We start from the raw sequence: 16,371 nt of genomic DNA, 5'->3' as shown, positions 1-16,371 counted from the left end.
CTTTTACAGGTAAACCAGGAAGGAAATTTCCAATATATTCTTGCACAATTGCAAACAAATTGCTACAGATTATTCACAAATTTTCAGACAACAATAATTATGAACACAACTTGATCTTGACTCAGAATCTTGGGTGATCATATAAAAAAGTGGAATGAAAATTGAATTTAAGCTTATGGATGGGAATGTAATAAATATACTTGATGATATCAGAAATTCTCTGTGACTTCTATGAAAAAGAATTAATACTATATTGATCAGACTACAGATTGCATGAATGGCAGCTATGATTGTTGATTGGATTAACAAATTTTTAAGATGATTTAGAATTACACTTAATGTGGCATTTACTGCTTACCTTACATTTCTATCTTGCTTTGGTGCATCTGGTGGAGTCATCTTAAGTTGGGCATACTGGCAGATGTGGCAGTAGCATAGATTATAGAATTACTGGGGCATATAGGTCACAATCCCATAATCTTACTCCTGAATTATTTTTAAGACAGCACATTGGAGTTAGTAATTCTTCTTTTCTTCACTTCACAGGAGTGAGGACTGAGGAGTGCTGTCACATTTTGGACCATGCATTTTGCTGTAACATTCAGATTCACTGCATCTGCATGTTGAATTAAGCCTTGAAGGCAACATTTCTTTTCTCACATTTTTTTTCACACTTCTTAGCCACTAAAATGATTTTCTTCTTAGTCATTGTAACACAGTGCACACTCTCTTAATTCTTCTTGTCCCACTTTTTTTTAATTTTAATGAACATATTTTAGCAAATTGGCAAGATGATTTCATTGATTTCACATCAATCTTAGCTATAGGATAACGTTCAATTCATAATAAAGAAGTCAGACTGTAAAGTTGTTCTGCACTTCTGCTTCATATAAACTATGATGATAAACTATGTCTAAAAAGTAACAAGTAATTCAAATTCCTGAAACGAATTCAAAACATTGTATAGTAAATTTTAAAAAGATATTAAATTTCCTAGCAAAATTATTAGATGGTATTACCATATATTATTAGACGTTTTTGTTGAGATTTTAACCCTCTCATGATCTTATCCCCTAATTAGGCTAATACTTAATAAGTTCTTATGATATACCAGTACTGAGTACTACTCAAGTCAAATTCCTATTACCTAATTAACAGGGTAGCTTCTTAAGAGCGTGAGTAAATAAATAAACAGTAAACTTATACCTATTATTGAATCGAAATAGCAGAAACTAGACATTCTATCTGTAGTTCAGATATTTTTGGATTGAGCAATGAACAAAGATAGACTGATTTTGAATACAGAAAGATGTAAGTAGCCTACTTGAACCATCGTGGACGTCTTGACGAATAATTTATGAACAGGTTCACTAATCATGGTATCTACATAAATTACGTCAAATTTTCATTCATCAATACCTCTTGTACCTTAAATTTTATTAAATAATATCACTCCAAACTACAAAGTGAATAAAAACAAGTTTATTACTGACTAATTCTCCAGACAGCAATACGTCAACGACTCAGTTCTTGTAACTGTTTTTGGTAAGAGGTTTATGGCAACTCGCTGTGGCGTGACTAGAGTTGCCACTTACCAAATATTATCGTCCAACTACTTTCATTCGGAGTCGAAAATAAACTCTATATGTTTATTACGTTGCAAAATAATGATACTGTAAAAATTAAGTTGTTTTTAACACAAATAGAACGATCATATACACACTAGCGGCTGTACATATTTTTGTGATCTAGGAACTAGCGGTATGACTAGCAGACGCCAAACGGTATGTACTAGGGCGGGAAGTCGGGAACTCTCACTGCCTGTAAATATTTACCTATATTTATTGACATCGGTCAATATTTTTCTTTCTACTTATAGCCAATGCACTAATTCTCTGTTTACACACGAATTATGTTAACACCATCACGAAATATAAGGCAATATCAGTGGAGTCAATGAGCGTATATATGAACCGCGTTCAAGGAAGGCACTTGGCGAACTGAGTCATATCGATGATCCGCTGACCCATGTTTCGTTTAGCTGCGGCTTATGCTGCGGGAAGTGGAGCAAGTGGGTCACTATGACCCACTTCTGTGGATGACTCGCTTTTGGAGGCAAAAATTTCTCTCAGTGTGTGCTTAACCGCTCGGCCTCCTCGCCGATTCTGACCAGAAACTGGCGCACAGAGCTGGGATCGAACCCGCGCCTCTCTGCGCCAATCTTGGTACTCTGAACTTTAACCACTGGGCCACCCTGCCACTACCACTGGGCCACAGTTTGTTTGTTTAAGAAAAAAGTTTAAAAAGAGTTTGTTTTATTTTACATTAAATCAAGGCTCGTTTGTATGCCCACATCGCTCGACGGCTTCGCTTGTTGACCGCGGCGGTGAAATCCTTCTTCGCCGCCACTGAACTTTGCCCCAATTTTGTTCTTCTTGTAAATTCAACCCAAATATTGCAATTATTACCGAAGCGCCACTGTCGCAATAGCCGTGTAATCGCATGCTGCTTCTATTGTTAAATAAATAATATTTTCAGTTCTCTGCTCCCATCTTAATTTATCTAACTTGAGGAGCCGCTTTTCATTGCTGTTCATTGCACTCTTCAATTACCATTCATCAACTACTTTAATTTCCGTACATTCTTTCCTCCAATTGCCGTGTATTCCATCCTTTCCTAACTCTCTTGCAGATCCAGTCTTGAACACGCGAGTCTACCCTAGAATTGCCTTCTATTTTCTGTGCAGTTTCATAAAAAGTATCGCTCCCGATTTGCAGCGTAGACTAATTAAGGTTGAAGATCGCTCGTCTGATCCTGGCAAGTCTGTAGTGACTCGATCATAACTCGCACTATCATTTCTTGTGAATGTCGTAATCATTTTTATAACCTCTTCAAACTCGGTAATCACCAATTTCTATAGCTATTCGCAACTTAATTACCTAGAAACTTGCTTTTACTTCATAAGTCGTCAATTTACCTTTTGAATAATCATGCAAACATTCTGTCAAGAGATATTCTCAATTTTCTAGCACTAATAATATTCGTACGATTTTTGAGTTACAATATAGTTCGATATACGATAAAATACTTTTTATATTTAATTCGATCACTCGAAAGTTGTGATTTTCGTTTAGAACGTGCTAGCGGACAGAGCTAGAACCATGCGGTAGAATCACTTTGTTTTTTCACGTCAACGTGTTAACATCTATACTAAGGGGTAAGCTGCTAAGTTTTCACTAGAATTCAATTATTCTATTTACGGATTATTCAGTTTGGCTGTCATAACTGAGTTATTAACTGTGTTTTGTATTCTCTGATATTGTTATTTCATTCTTGTAATGTCGATTCTAAAGGCTCTCACTGATACAGGTGTTGGTCGGTCGGCGTCTTCGTTCTTCAACCCCAATAATCTATCTGAGCTTCGCAGTTTTTACTACAACCTCACTAGACGTGACCATTAATTAATTAGGGAAGAGGGAAGGTTGCTGTAAAATCTTACTCAAAACCCAAGTTACCCAACCGCCACCCAAACCACCATCTTCTTCACACCAAACATCAGCTTATCCATCGCTTTTCATTCCGTTTATGCTCTGCCATTCAATCCTTTCCATCATCACATTTGCTTCTTGTGTTAACTTCCATCCTTTTCTTCCACCATCCTACAAGACATACATTAATTTCTTTCATTACAGAATAATCCTTTGGTTTACTCCGGACACACCGCAGTCCCGCGAGCAATTTCGGAATAAAAATGCAAGTGTTTACCCTAGAATAGAATTTCATATTTTTATGATTGGCAAAAGAAATCGATCTATTTATACTGTAAATTATAATAAAATTTCTGTGACTGAGAGCTAACGAATATTTTAGAGGGGTAACGAGAAAGGGAATAAAAATCAGTGACCACTTATTTAGTATATGAATACTCTGAATATTTGTACATGTACACAACATCGTAGAAAAATACTATCTATTCAGCAACGTCGCCACTAGATAAAATTAAATATTATGTATTTATCTTATTAATCTTATGAGCCACATCGCAACCTCGTTCGCCATATGGAACATGCAGTTCACCTTGAAAGTGTTTAGTTTGCAACAACACACCTGACGTGAGCCACATGAATGACATTTAATACAGCACGCTCCGTTGAATCCTTATACAATTGTTGGTATATTAATATGCATTTAGTAGCATTTTTGATGGGCTTTATCTTGTGCATATTTTATTAGTCTTTTGGAAGTTAAGGGTTGTATGGCCTGCTACTGAGATGCAGGGAAAATAAAAAAGGGGAACCTAAATTCTCTGGTTTATTCTGGTAGTGAGACAAGGAAACACTGCGAGTAAATGCGTACTAGTTAGATAATGTACAGACGAGATTATGTGTACAGACAAGGCAATGTCAATTGTGATGTGTACGCACGAGATAATGTAAAGAATGTATCCAAATGAGACCTGAGAACAAAACATTTACGTTAGTTGAATGCACTGCAAACTTAACTCGCAGGATATAAATTGGTTATCACTGGTTCACTCAATTGAATGTTCAGATTGGTCAGCAGGATCATGAATCACTATCACAATAAGATTCTATATCAAGATTAACTGGCGCGTTTTCGATGATTCAATTCAATAAGAAACCCAAACCGGAATTTAGCAACAAGATTTATATACATACCAAGTTAATTCATGACAACATTTCAATTTTATCTAATTTACTCAATAAAATAAACCTGAACATCTAACTACACATGAGGTTTGCATTATGACATAAATAATAATAAGGTTTGCACTCCTATTAATGAGAATCTAAACCATTAGTGGCGTTCAGCATGATGATTATAACTACTGTAGCCCCTAAGCTGAGTCGACCTGAAAATTCCTAAAACATGGCATAACTCCCATCAGTTAACTTTTAAGCACAAAACGAATACACTTCTACATGACATACAGGGTGAACCAGAATTAACTTACCCTTTTAATTTGTTAATAAATAAAAAACTAAGAACCTTATGAAGTTGAAACTTGTTTTATTTAAAAGAAGAACATTTTTATGGTAATATTATTGTATCCTAGTTTTTAGGATACAATAACTAACTAGGATACAATATTACATACAATATTTTAACTAATACATATTATTAATACATAATAAATATTTTAACTAATACAATAATAAAATATTGTAATAGGATACAATATTTTAACTAGGATACAATATTACCATAAAAATGTTCTTCTTTTAAATAAAACAAGTTTCGACTTCATAACGTTCTTAGTTTTTTATTTATTAACAAATTAAAAGGGTCAGTTAATTCTGGTTCACCCTGTACATGTAACAATTATTATATTCCTAAAACTCTGATAACTGAACAGAGAATGCCAACCAACCCATTGCTCTATTAGAATAGGATTGGCTGAGGTTAAATATAAATTCAATAATAATGGGTAAAAATTAAAATGAGTAGGTTACATTGAGCGTTGCTAAGCTTTTTTGTAAAACTTTAAAAATAGTTATAACTTTTCACAATTTCATGTATGCTCCATTATCGACGTAGTGATGAACTAGTGCGTCGCTATGTTTACGGACAGGGGGGCGGTGCCCCATTAGTCTGATGATCATATTTAATTAATAATAACGGATTGAGTGTTTATTAAAACATACATTCAGGCAATATTAAATTTGTTAGCATTTATAGTAGCGAGTTATATAAATTTTAGTAATCGAACATAGAAGTAGTATATATAAGATGGCCTATTAATATTTTAAAGGGGCTAAAACCAAGTAAAATAGGCCTGATGACGCTACTGGTGATGATTGACACCAAAAAATTTCCACATAAATTATGAAACTTTTCGAATATTTTCAGCAAAAATGTCATGTGTATAACACCAGGGGTTGAACAAGACGTCAAAACGGCGTAAGGATTAATTGCAGGGATCGTGATCCCAGACACTAACGAGTATGCACTCAGAGAAATGTGTGAGATTTTGTCCAAAACAGCAGTGCACTTTTTGCCCCTGCTTGGGTCATCCTGATCCAGTTTGTCTCTGGAAAAGAGCGTATCAGTGCTACGACCGCTCTCAGCTCGTGATGTGGGTAAGAAAGTGTGTCACTTTCTCTACAGTGTGGCTCATTCATTTTTTTGAGTGTGTTTCCTGTTGTCAAAACAACATCGTAATTTTTTTCTTGCGTGAATTCATGGAAATTAAATAAAGACTCATTCAGATCCAAACTCAGATCAAAAAATGGGTCACATTGTCCAATAAGTGACACATTTCATACCAACAGTGCGAGCAAAAAATGATCAAAGCACACATGCGCCTTTTTGCCGGCTAAACTGGGTCAGGATGAGCCATACAAGGCCAAAGAGTGCGTCGTTACTGCGATAAATTTCTGTTCATTTCTTTGAGTGTAATTTAATAAAGACCCCCCATTTAGCTATCGTTTTCATGGCAAATTAATTTTCTTCTTGCAGAGAAAACTTTTCTGTGATATTTTATTAAAAATCGCGCTGATGTTGAATCAATATAACGATAAACACACAAACAAATATATATATATAGTTGTTCAATTTCAGATGGATAGTTTAAATTTTCCTTTTGATCCTTTGCAATGAAAGCTAGAAGAATGTTTTAAAGCTAAGGGGGGGGAAAATGTATAGAATCAAACTAAGGGAAAGACAAATTAATTAAATAAGAAATCGATTCATCAGATATGAATCCAATTTTTCAAACACCAATCAATATTTCAATCAATTTCTCTCCCAGGCGCTGAAATATAACCACGATTAACATATCTTTTATAATTATAAAATGTATATTATATAATTGTATTTATTTATAAATTCTAATCATAACTAATCGTAAATATATTGATTATAACTATATTTATATAATTATGAAATTACTTATCATCAATTTATTAAACAATAAACAACCAATATTAAAGTAGAGAATCAAGTGAGATTTTTTCCCAATAGCTACGGCAAGCAATAATTGCTCCTGTGAATGTATGGGTCATTCTGACCCAGTTTGACACGGCAGCAGGGCGTATCACTGCTACGGCCGCTGTCAGCTCGCGCTGTAGGTGAGAAGGCGTGGCATTTTTTATTACCACGTTTTTCTTAGCTCGCTTTCGTGTCCCTCTGTCTGTGATGATCAAATCTTGCAATCGATATTTCACCAACTTTCCCGCTAGCTAGCGCTCTGAAACTTTTAGGGAAGCTCAGCTCCCGATAACAATACAATAATCAATAATTTGTTGCACGTTTCCAGGAGTATTTATTACCGAACCTTTCTTTATTACAGCCACGCACCCAGATAAATACGGGAACAACAATGTATCCCCTCGTATACAATTTTCTACAGAACTTCGAAAAGAAATTTCTTTCGTGCATTTGCGTGGCCAACTGAAATAAAATGAATATTATGTAGGATGGTTGACCTTTTTGCAGTAGTTATAAACTCTAAAGGAACTCACAAGCAGGGGTTTGGGAACCTTTAATGCACGTCATCCTCGAGAGGATATTCGTGTTTAGACTGCGTATATGCCTAAATGAAGATGCGCCCCACGTTTTTTGTTTTAGATGTTGTAAAATATTTTAACTGAAATACAAAAGACCAAGAGAATGAAAGCAAACAGAGATCAGTAGCTGCCGTAAAATTATTTTCTACTTTTGAGTCCACATGAAAAACGTGGTCATTAAAATTTTTTTTAAAGACCACGAAAAACGAATTTTTAAAGGAATATCATCATTATTATAATACTGAAGGACCAGATGAGGGGACGGAATACTGAAGGCTTTACACGCACTTATTCAACGGTCATATTCAACAGTTATGTTTTTTCTGTTGTCCTAAATTTGTCTGAATGATAAGATAATTTGATAGATCGCATTATTTAAAATCAACTGGATAATTTTGTTGCCAAATAATCTTCATAAGTTTCATGTTATTCAATAAATTAATTATGTTATGAACAAACTCTACCGTTATGGCATTAGAGGGCCTTTTTATGCATTGATAAAGTCATATCTAACCAATAGGGAACAATATGTTTCATTGTGCGAGTACAAATCGCCCTCAAGACCAATCACGATTGGAGTACCACAGGGCTCTGTTCTGGGGCCTCTTCTTTTTAATATTTCCATAAATGATATCGCCTCTTCATTTAATGCGAGCTGCAAGCTTTTTGCTGATGATGCCGTTTTTTATATCTCGAAAGGTACCTACGATGAAGCGTGTGATAGCATTTCGGATCTTTCAGCAGACTTGTCAAGATGGCTGTTAGTAAATAAATTAGTGGCACACACCGATAAAACTAAACTGATGCTTTTTACGTCTAGACCTGTTGTCGCCCCGCGGAACATCACTTTTAATGGATCAATTTTAGAATGGGTTGACGATTTTCGTTATTTAGGCTTAATCCTTGGCAATAAAATGTCTTTTAAAAAACATATTTGTGACGAACTAGTCTTGAATAATAGCTAATCAATCGCGTCACCTCAAAGTTCGGATGGTCTAATTGTCACGTCCACCAATGACCGGAAATTAAATTCAACTTCCCTATTGGTTTTATCAGCAAGAGCTTGGACTGAGCGGATAGTTACTCAAACAGACTTTCTTAAATTTATTTATTAAAGATAAACGGCAAATAAACATAAACAAATAACACTAATGATTTACAGAGGTGCGGCATATGAACGAACTAACAAGTTAAATGCGGAGGAAGTTAAAGTGCGATGAGAGCAAAATGCGAGGAGAGAGCTGGAGCATTGAGATCTGAGAAAACGCACGATCCTACAACAGAAAACAGAAAGTAAATATCTACGCCAGACAAGTCGTATATACACAAAAATCACGATATTCCATCAAGTATTCCAAGCTAGATTTTACCACCATAGCACGCAACTCACCCTGGCGTCTGAGTCAAAATCCTATAAGAGAGGAACCAGGACGCAAGTCGGGATCGGCATAGTATCTGACGGCTATACTGAACCTAACACCGACGTCAGAGTCGGTCCTACTTAAACTTCATAGTCTGACATACAATAGTGGGAAATTTGCAGCAACACTTCATTCATCTCATTCATTCTAGCAACAACTACATCAGTAGTTGTGGAGCTAAGACGACGTTGAGGGCTACAACCGAGGAAGTTGTTGGTGAGCAAGCGTGTGCTGTGCAAACGAGAGCTCAGCGAAAAGAAGAGAATTCACCAACGAAGTTGCCAATGCCTACAAAGGTTAGTTTAATGCCTATACAGTTTGATCTTGATAAAATCTCAACTGAAGATATGATAAGATTTCCGAGCGAAGATTCCTCATTAAAATAATGCTTCAGGAAAGGTGGAGATATTTCTAATGGTTATCCGCGTTTTGTTTCTCGAAATGGTGTACTTGTCAGATTATGTAATCGCCACAAGCATTCTAAGGATATTGTGCAACAAATTGTACTCCCTTCACAATTTCGACAGAAAGTAATGAGACTTGCTCATGACACTGTGATGTCGGGTCATCTAGGTACGCGTAAAACCCAAGATAGGATTTTCAATCATTTCTATTGGCCAGGATGTTTTGACGACGTTAGAAGATTTTGTCAGTCATGCGAAATTTGTCAAACCAAAGTTTCAAGTAAACCCCCTAGAGCGCCGCTAATTAATTTGCCGATCATAAGTCAGCCTTCCTCTAGAGTTGCTGTAAAATTAGTTTCAGACGATGCTGCGTTAACGATACCAAAATCAGGCCATCCCTTAGTGTTGCAAACAGATGCATGTGACAGTGGTATAGGTGGGGTCTTGTATCAGAACATTCAGGGTAATCCGAAGCCAATTTCGTTTATAAGTCGCAAGCTGAACAGTGCCGAGCTGAATTATTCTGTGGTAGAAAAGGAATGTCTAGCCATTCGTTGGGCCATTGCTAAGTTTTCTGATTATTTGTATGGTAGTAAGTTTGTAGTAGAGACGGATCATGCACCTTTACAGTGGCTGCAACAGAATAAGAATAGGAATTCACGACTTATGCGTTGGGCTCTCGAGCTGCAACAATATACCTTTAGTATTAAATATGTAAAAGTTAAAGACAATTACCTTGCTGACATGTTGTCGCGATACCCCGTTGGGTAATTTCAGAGGAGTGGAAGTGTTTAGTTAATAGTTTGTTTACCGTAGTTTGTAAGAATTCTTGTCTGTTGATAGGTTAATGAGTTTGTGTAGCTTTAGACCTATGTACTGTCGATAGTATTTCATATGTTGTTTGCTCAGTTTCTTTCACGATATCAGTAGGAAATTTCCATCTTGAGGGAGAGTTTTGTAATGAAGTGTTGCTGTAAATTTCCCACTACTGTATGTCAGACTATGAAGTTTAAGTAGGACCGACTCTGACGTCGGTGTTAAGTTCAGTATAGCCGTCAGATACTATGCCGATCCTGACTTGCGTCCTGGTTCCTCTCTTATAGGATTTTGACTCAGACGCCAGGGTGAGTTGTGTGCTATAGTGGTGAAATCTAGCTTGAAATACTTGATGGAATATAGTGATTTTTATGTATATATGACTTGTCATGCGTAGATATTTACTTTCTGTTTTCTGTTGTAGGATCGTGCGTTTTCTCAGATCTCAATGCTCCAGCTCTCTCCTCGCATTTTGCTCCTCGCACTTTAGCTTCCTCCGCATTTAAATTGTTAGCGTTAAATTCTGATGCCGCACCTGTTTGATTTGTTTAATTTCGATTTGCCGTTTATCTTTAATAAATAAATTTAAGAAAGTCTGTTTGAGTAACTATCCGCTCAGTCCAAGCTCTTGCTGATAAAACCAATAGGGAAGTTGAATTTAATTTCCGGTCATTGGTGGACGTGACAATTAGACCATCCGAACTTTGAGGTGACGCGATCAATTAGCTATTATTCAAGATTGGTTCGTACCATTTGGTACGAACAAAATGCGTGACTCTGTCTTCCGTTTGCCAGGGACTTAGCAAAGCCCATGGAGTGCTACATGCTCTATCAAGTGTCTTGCCTTTCTCCTCGTTAAGAACGCTCTTCTATTCGTTGTTTTTATCTAAATTTTCTAATACCCTTGTTATATGGGGTGGAGTGCCTATCTGTACAAAAAAACGGTTATCACGTTGATGAACAGGACACTGCGGTCAATCCTTAAGGTTCGATATGTTAACTATGTACCATTGATTCGTACTACTGAATTATATAGACAGTCAAAAATCCTGAAATTCGACGACATGTACAAATTTAAGCTTTTACAGTTTATGAATAGGGCACTTTTTTCATGATCAGCGTCTTTTTGAAAGTTTTTTTGCTCCTCTTGTTCCTCATCATTTCCATGATACCAGAGGCGTTCGTCTCAACCTTCCACCGGTCCGTTTAGAAATAGAGAAAAATGGTACTGTTTTTAATTGTGTAAAACATTTTAATGAACTGCCTGATGACTTCAGAATAAACTGTTCCAAATCCATTTTAAAGGCAATATTTCGTGATCATATTCTTGCTCAATATTAATTTAACGTTGTTTATCTTATAGTTTTTTTTCTTGTGACAATTTACTTATGTACTGCCTTTACTTTGGAATGTAATATTTGTATTATTTTTTTTTGTACTTGTTGCCACTATTATGTTCATACTCGTAACCTATTACGCCTGCGAAGCTTTTTTATAGCTTTTATAGGCCTTTCACCTGGAAGCATTTATTTCTAAATAGAATGTTTATTTTTCTCTTTCTATTGAGTCGTGCTGTGTTGCTTCTGTGTGTGAAAGAATAAAGAATAAAGAATTATACAATTCGGATCGCTCTTTATTAAAAAATAATTTGGGTGTTTCAATATAATCTAGATTATTCGTATTCCTAAAAATTAATCCGATATCTCGGATGTTCAAAAATAACATGATGATGTGAATATCAATAAAAACTTAATTATTTATATGTGTACAAATCAAGTTAACAATTCGGGAGTATATTTATAAGTTAGACTTCAAATCAGAAATTATAAAAATGTTGAGTAATTGAACACTCGTTGTGTTCATTAACTCACGCTTCACTCCCAGGACAATATGACCCACTCACTCTCCTGAGTGTACATGCATCGTCTGTCAGCTCATTGCTCATATTATCAGCGTCACTCCCAGGACAATATGACCAGCTCACTCTCCTGAGTGTACATGCATCGTCTGTCAGCTCATTGCTCATACATACATACATACATACATGTATTATCAAAGAATGACAGAGATCCTGTCTTGTGAATACGCAATGCAAATTTAAACGCAACTCGCCGTATATTTTCCTCCGTGTGAAGATTGGCCGCAAGTTCGAGTCGTGAAATTCGTGGTTTATACGGCACCAAGCAGCCGTATATCCTGCGCGCTCTCAGAGGAATAAGTGGTGCTTTGTCCGAATATCGAAGCACTTTTTGCCCCTGTGTGTTTTATCCTGACCCAGTTTAGTCTTTTTTAAAACCTCATAGCAAAGTTACGTTCGCTCACAACCTCGTGCTGTGGTTTAGAAACTATGTCAAAATTTGGACAACATATATTTATCTGATATATATAAAAATTAGGACAATATGACAAATTTGTTTCCCTGAGTACACACAAAGCAATATGTTCCCGCCCAATAATAATACGGGCGTGAGAAACATTTCATACGGAGCCCCATCTCCATATTCGGACCGCCACAAATTGCGAAGAACTTACAAACTTTATGAGGTTTTCGCTCCGAACTTTTGTTGCTGCGACCATAAGATGAAAAGTTACAGGAACGGCGTCCGTGTTGCAGGAGGTGTTTATTTTTATGAGTGCAGGTCCGTGTTGCAGGAGGTGTTTATTTTTATGAGTGCGGGTCCGTGTTGCAGGAGGTGTTTATTTTTATGAGTGCAGGTCCATGTTGCAGGAGGTGTTTATTTTTATGAGTGCAGGTCCATGTTGCAGGAGGTGTTTATTTTTATGACTGCAGGTCCGTGTTGCAGGAGGTGTTTATTTTATGAGTAATTTTTATGAGTACTTTTATGAGCAGGAGATATTTTTTTATTTTATTTTTTAATATTTTGCAGTAAATGTAATGTATTTCAATTGTGTAATATTATTGCTTTGTAATTGTGCGAAAAAATCTCCTCGTTCTATTTCTTTCAAATTCGTACTGAGTGCGAAAATACCGAAATGAATCCCGATGAATGGAAATAAAAATATATAAACAAATTCATCGGTCTAATTTCAATTACATCATAGCGAAGCCAGTTCATTAAGTTACCTCATCGTGGAATAAAAAAAACTAAATTCAATCAGAGTTGACAAATGAAAATCTAGATTCTATTTCATCACTCAGAGAAATAAGTCAGACTTTGTCAAAATTACTATGCACTACTTACCATTGTGTGGGTCATCCTGACCCAGTTTGGCACGGTGAGAGGGCGTATCCGTTCTCTGCTATCGCGTTGGGTAAGAAAGTGTGTCCCACTATTCGGACAATATGACCCATCATTTTCTTGAGTGGTGCATGCGACGTTGCTGCAGTGAAGTGGTTGATGTCGGAACATGTAAGAAAATCGAGTACATGTTTATTTAAATATGTAGATTATATGGTATATAAATATATTTATGATGCACATATATGAATAAAGTAATCGAATACTTATTTATTTAAATATCTAGATTATAATTCTTTATTAATTCAATAAATATTTATTCAGCATTCGCTTATCCCTTGTCGAATTTGGGATATGCGACCGAAAGAAATGATACATTTCAAAAATCTCGATAAAATCTATATAATATTTTTTTATATCGGCCAGCAGGCAGAAGCAGTCTTTGAAGTGGCTACCATGTTATGCATCGAGCGCATTTTCCATGTAATTTAATCTATAAAAATATCACTCCTGTCAATCATTTAGTTAATTTAACCTCAGAAGACTTACGGCCTGAGCCTGGGCCGGTGGATCTTAAACTTAACCTTTAACTACTTAACTTCATGACTTAACTCTCAATATTACGCTGGTGAACTATTTAATTGAGAAAGATATGCTTAATGAGGGTCAAATGCCCTCGTTATCTGAGTAGCATCTTAGAGCTCATGAGCATCGGAGAACTCATTAACTCATTAAATTAACATCGTATAACTCATAAATATCGTATAACTCATAAATATCGTAGAACTCATTATCATCGTAGAACTCATTAACATCGTAGAGCTCATTAACATCGTAGAACTCATTAACCGTAGAACTCATTATCATCGTAGAACTCATTAACATCGTAGAACTCATTAACATCGTAGAACTCATTAACATCGTAGAACTCGTCATCATCCCGGAATTCACAATGATTGTGAGCGTATTCACTGACAATCTAGAAATTTTTTCAGACCTTTCGACTAAAAAGTCCCTGCTAACAGATTATAGAACTTAAATAAAGTAATTACTGTATTATGAAATTGTGAATAATTATTTAATATAATTACTATGTTTTATGAGATCAAATAAATTAACTTTAATTTCGTCGGCACCGCCTGCCTAATGAGCATGTAAATTATCAATATAATCGCCCCAATTAATCATTTGCTGGCAGATGGTGAATATCATCGGACCTAATTGATCATTTGCTGATATTTATGGAGAATTTATCGCTGCTCATTGATCATTTGCTGATATTTATGGAGAATTTATCGCTGCTCATTGATCATTTGCTGATATTTATGGAGAATTTATCGCTGATCATTGATCATTTGCTGATATTTATGGAGAATTTATCGCTGATCATTGATCATTTGCTGATATTTATGGAGAATTTATCGCTGATCATTGATCATTTGCTGATATTTATGGAGTAAGGCGTGCCGGCCAAGAAATTTTTAATCCGTTATGTTTTTTACTGCTCTATTTTATTTAACATGTTTTTACCGTACAATACTGGCATGGTAAATTTCACCTTATACTGGTAATTCTGAACAACATGTAAAAATAACCCCCGATAATTTATATATAATCTTATATTATGTTAATAAGAATCTTATCTTTATAATTTATATATAATCTTATATTATGTCATATATGTTTATTATATATTTGTTCATATATGATCACCGGCTATTCATGTCAATGACACCGATGACACCCAATACACAATCAGATTTTAGATCCGCATCAGCTTCTGATTTATCGAACTAGAAGCTGTCGCGCCTCTGGGTACATTTTTTCTGAGACTAATTTTTTCTGAGAAACTAATAGGGGTAAACTAACACGCTTACCCTAATCAGACTGCATCGAATTCCATGGTCTCGAACCCCACAAGCTAAGTCCCATTTTCTAATTGAAATAATTATATAAGAGAAGGTCCTCTTAAAACATGCCAATAAGAAAGTTCCCATTCAACTTAAGGTTAAAAATTTAAAGAAAATTCAATCTTTTGAAAATTGAAAGTTCTGAAAATTTAAACTTCTGAAAATTCACACTAAATAAGTTCTTATACGAATTTATATGAATTTGTATTTTAAAATTCAAATTTAAAGAAAATCTGAAAACATCAAATCTCCGATGAACATCCGACTGGGCGAATTATATTGTGTATTAATAAAATATTTAAATAATTTATTAATTAAATATTTGCATGAGGAAAGTGCACGGTTTTCATATAGCGTATGCGATAAGATCATTTGAGTTTTAATTCCCACATATAAGAACACAAACGATTTCTAAGCACTAAGTAAGTGCAATGCAGGTTATGTTCCACAAGATAAGTGCTTGTATTTTACAATGCACGTAAAATGGCACCGTACTTGTGATTTTATTACACTGGTGCAACACAGTTACACATGCGGGTGAGTGTTAACGGTAAACGCCTTCCCCCTTCCCCGACCCTGAATGACTCGCCCTCGCTAGACCGTAATCTCTTCCCCCGGACCGTAAATCTCCCTCCTCCTGACCGTAAAGCCCCACCCCCGACCGTAAACGAAGTTACGTCGCTGGCGCCGTAAAGAAAAACTCGCAGGAAATCGCGCGCGGACATTCGAGTTTAAAGCGCAGCCTCGTGACCGCACGAATGCCGCGTCATGCGCGGCTGTAGCGCGGCTTTCTTTTTGGGTAAGAATATCATTATTGGATGAAAACTGAAATGTTTGATTATATTAATCGATGAGCTGTTTTTGTTTTCAACTGTTAGTTATTTTATTTATATATTTTATATTTAATTACTTTTTGCGATTGGGATTATGCAGGTGTTGTTAAAAGGGATAACAAATTCCTAGTTTAAAACTAAATGCAGTTCGATTCAATTTAGTTCTATCATTTCCGTCTTTAGAATTATCAATTAGATAATTGAGAAATTGGCTTTGTTATCTCATTTTTATCCTTGATATGCATAGAATTGAGTGCC

At 35.7% G+C, this 16,371-nt stretch overlaps 1 protein-coding gene across 1 annotated transcript in view; it reads left to right on the top strand.

Moving 5' to 3' along the window:
- The window catches only part of LOC108679189, a 24,701-nt gene extending 8,728 nt beyond the window's left edge, over window positions 1–15,973 (top strand). The window contains exons 11-12 of the mRNA XM_047884862.1: window positions 9,073–9,246; window positions 15,806–15,973. Coding sequence (XP_047740818.1) covers window positions 9,073–9,246; window positions 15,806–15,973 — 342 coding nt within the window. The remainder of the gene's footprint in view (window positions 1–9,072; window positions 9,247–15,805) is intronic.
- Window positions 15,974–16,371: the final 398 nt, after the last annotated feature.

The sequence above is a fragment of the Hyalella azteca genome, unplaced genomic scaffold, assembly GCF_000764305.2.
Source record: "Hyalella azteca isolate HAZT.00-mixed unplaced genomic scaffold, Hazt_2.0.2 contig16339, whole genome shotgun sequence".
Classification (NCBI taxonomy): Eukaryota; Metazoa; Arthropoda; class Malacostraca; order Amphipoda; family Hyalellidae; genus Hyalella; species Hyalella azteca.
The sequence above is the reverse complement of the archived record's forward strand: the minus strand, read 5'-3'. Positions and strand labels throughout refer to the sequence as shown.